Source organism: Ursus maritimus, unplaced genomic scaffold, assembly GCF_017311325.1.
Source record: "Ursus maritimus isolate PB19 unplaced genomic scaffold, ASM1731132v1 scaffold_19, whole genome shotgun sequence".
NCBI lineage: Eukaryota > Metazoa > Chordata > Mammalia > Carnivora > Ursidae > Ursus > Ursus maritimus.
In genome coordinates this window covers 56,442,397-56,444,694 of record NW_024424341.1, presented here as the reverse complement: position 1 = coordinate 56,444,694, position 2,298 = coordinate 56,442,397, and the positions used below count along the sequence as shown (strand labels likewise).

The 2,298-nt window shown below is 65.4% G+C and overlaps 1 protein-coding gene across 2 annotated transcripts in view; it reads left to right on the top strand.

Annotated features, from left to right (window-relative positions):
• The window catches only part of KDELR1 (KDEL endoplasmic reticulum protein retention receptor 1), a 9,534-nt gene that overhangs the window by 1,109 nt on the left and 6,127 nt on the right, over window positions 1–2,298 (top strand). Inside the window, exons 1-2 of one of the 2 annotated variants that reach the window (XM_008684658.2) lie at window positions 1,125–1,323; window positions 1,998–2,098. The exons of the other annotated variant lie outside the window; for it this stretch is intronic. Coding sequence (XP_008682880.2) covers window positions 1,233–1,323; window positions 1,998–2,098 — 192 coding nt within the window. The 5' untranslated portion in view covers window positions 1,125–1,232. Of the gene's footprint in view, window positions 1–1,124; window positions 1,324–1,997; window positions 2,099–2,298 lie in introns of those variants that run through there. 2 annotated transcript variants of the gene reach the window in all.

Sequence of the window (2,298 nt, the reverse complement as noted above, 5' to 3'; positions counted from 1 at the left end):
CCTGAGACCCTAAAGTCCGGGCCCCCAGTGCCTTCTCCCTCGGATCCAGTAGTCCAGGCCTCTGGGCCCCTCCTCCAGGCCCCGTCCCTGTTGGCCACTCAGACAACCCAACCCCCCAGCACAGACCGTCCTCAGGGGCCCACAAGTCCAAGACTCATGGACCCCAATCCCTCCAGGCCTCTAAGGAAACCAATACCACTTCTGCTACTGTGGCACCCTGGTCTCTGTCACCCATGGGTACTCACACATCCAAGAGAAAAGCACTGTCTGCTGCCTCCTAGACACAGCCTGGCCCCCGGACGAGCCCTCCGGCCAGCTGCCCAGCTCGTGCCCCTCCTGCTCGATCGGTAGGGCCCAGCGTTCTCTAAAGTGCTGGGGTGGGGTGGAGCGCAGGACACCTGGGCCCCTGAGGGCAGAGCCCAGGAGAGTGTGTATACGCCTGTGAGGGGGCAGGGCTGTGGGTGGCTGACTCCAGGGTCTGGGAGAGCACGGGTGAAGGCTCACATTCCTGAAAAAGAAGAGGCTGGGGACCTGAATCCGTGGGTCCCAGGAGGAGGAAGGGATTGTGCATTTAGGGTTCCTGGGCCAGGATGCTGGAGACACAAGTCGCTTGAGGTGGGACCCTAAGTCTCAAGGAAGGGGGGCCACGCTCTTGGGCCCGAGGGAGGGGCTGGGGGCTGCTTTCTTGTCTTTTGGGTGGATTGGAGCTGGAGGCCCCTAAAAGGCCAGGGTCTGGGGCCCTGTCTAGGATTTTTAAAACTCACAGACCAGCCTTCTGAATCCCTGACAATGGCAGAGGCTGGGCGGCTGAAATGCCACCCTCTCAGAGGCACAGACCGCCTGGAGGAGCAGGCGCCGGATTTGGGAGTTTCAGATCCCATCGACCCCATAAATTCCTAGCAGGCAGCCTTGGGGGTGCCTTCAGCGCGGATTCTGCAAGCCGGGAGGTGCGGGATAGGGGGCGCCGGAGAGCCGGAACTCCGCCCTCGGGGGCGGAGCCTCCCTCCGGACTCCTCCCCCTCCCGCCCTCCTCCCTCTTCCCAGCTCCTGCTCGGCCACCAGCTCCGGCCTCGGCTCCCCCTCCCAGAGCCCCCTCCCCGGAGCGGAGCCCACTCGAGGGCCCCTCTCCCACCCCCCAGCCCAGCCACCCGGCCAGAACATCAGCCCCGGGGGGCAGACCCCCCCTCCAGCCTGCCTCCCACCAGCCCAGCCCTGCCAGACTCCCCCAAAGCATGAATCTCTTCCGATTCCTGGGAGACCTCTCCCACCTCCTAGCCATCATCTTGCTACTGCTCAAAATCTGGAAGTCCCGCTCTTGTGCCGGTGAGACGCCCACCGGGGCGGGAGAAGGGGGAGAGTGCGGGGAACATCCCAGGACTCGGGGAAGGGTTTGGAGGCACTAGGGGGACGGGTCTCCCCACCCATCCCCCCACTGCTTGCTGGGGATCCCCCTTCCAGGTCCGGGGTCACCGGGGGGTCAGTTCTCTTCCCCAGAGTAGGGGTGCATACAGTTGGGTGGGGGTGGCTCCAGGCACCCAATTCAGCTCCCCCGGGCCCTTCTCCGGTGGCCCCGGGATTTCAGGGCTGGGAACGGGGAGCGGTGGCAGGCAGGGAGGTGGCTGGGAGTTGGTGACGTGGACCGTGGCGGTCAGGAAGGGAGCGGGAGAGCGGCGACCGGTTCCAGGGGGCTGAGGTCAAGGGGGGTCCTTCCGAGGCCCCACCTTGTGTCCGGACTGTGGGAGGACCCTAAGGGGGCCGGGAGTGGCCGTGAGGCCTAGCCTGGGACAGAGCCTCGGGCTGGAGTAGCTTCGGGGCCGGGCTGCCCCCTGGCTGTGGGCCGTGGGAAAGGGCCCTGCTCAGGCGGGAGAGCTGGGGAGGCCTCCAGGGACAGCTGCACTCTGGAGCGGACCGTGGGCTTGTCCCAGGCGCTTGGGCCTTGGTTTATTCCCCGTGCAGCCCACTCCCAGCCTACCCCCCACTCTCTCTTTGGACCACAGGGATTTCAGGGAAGAGCCAGGTCCTGTTTGCTGTGGTGTTCACTGCCCGATACCTGGACCTCTTCACCAACTACATCTCACTATACAACACGTGCATGAAGGTAAAGGCTCTGCCCCACCTGCTGGCCCCTCCTGCGGGGGGGGGGGGCGGCGGGGGAGCCAAGGGAGAGGCCTAGGGAGGAGGGAGTATGGATCCCAGACTTCCTGGGCCCAAGGGAGGAAGGGGCTGGGGTTCCAAACTCCTGGGTCTAAGGGAGGAGGGGGCTGGAGATGAGGACTCCAGGGTCTGAGGGAGGAGGGG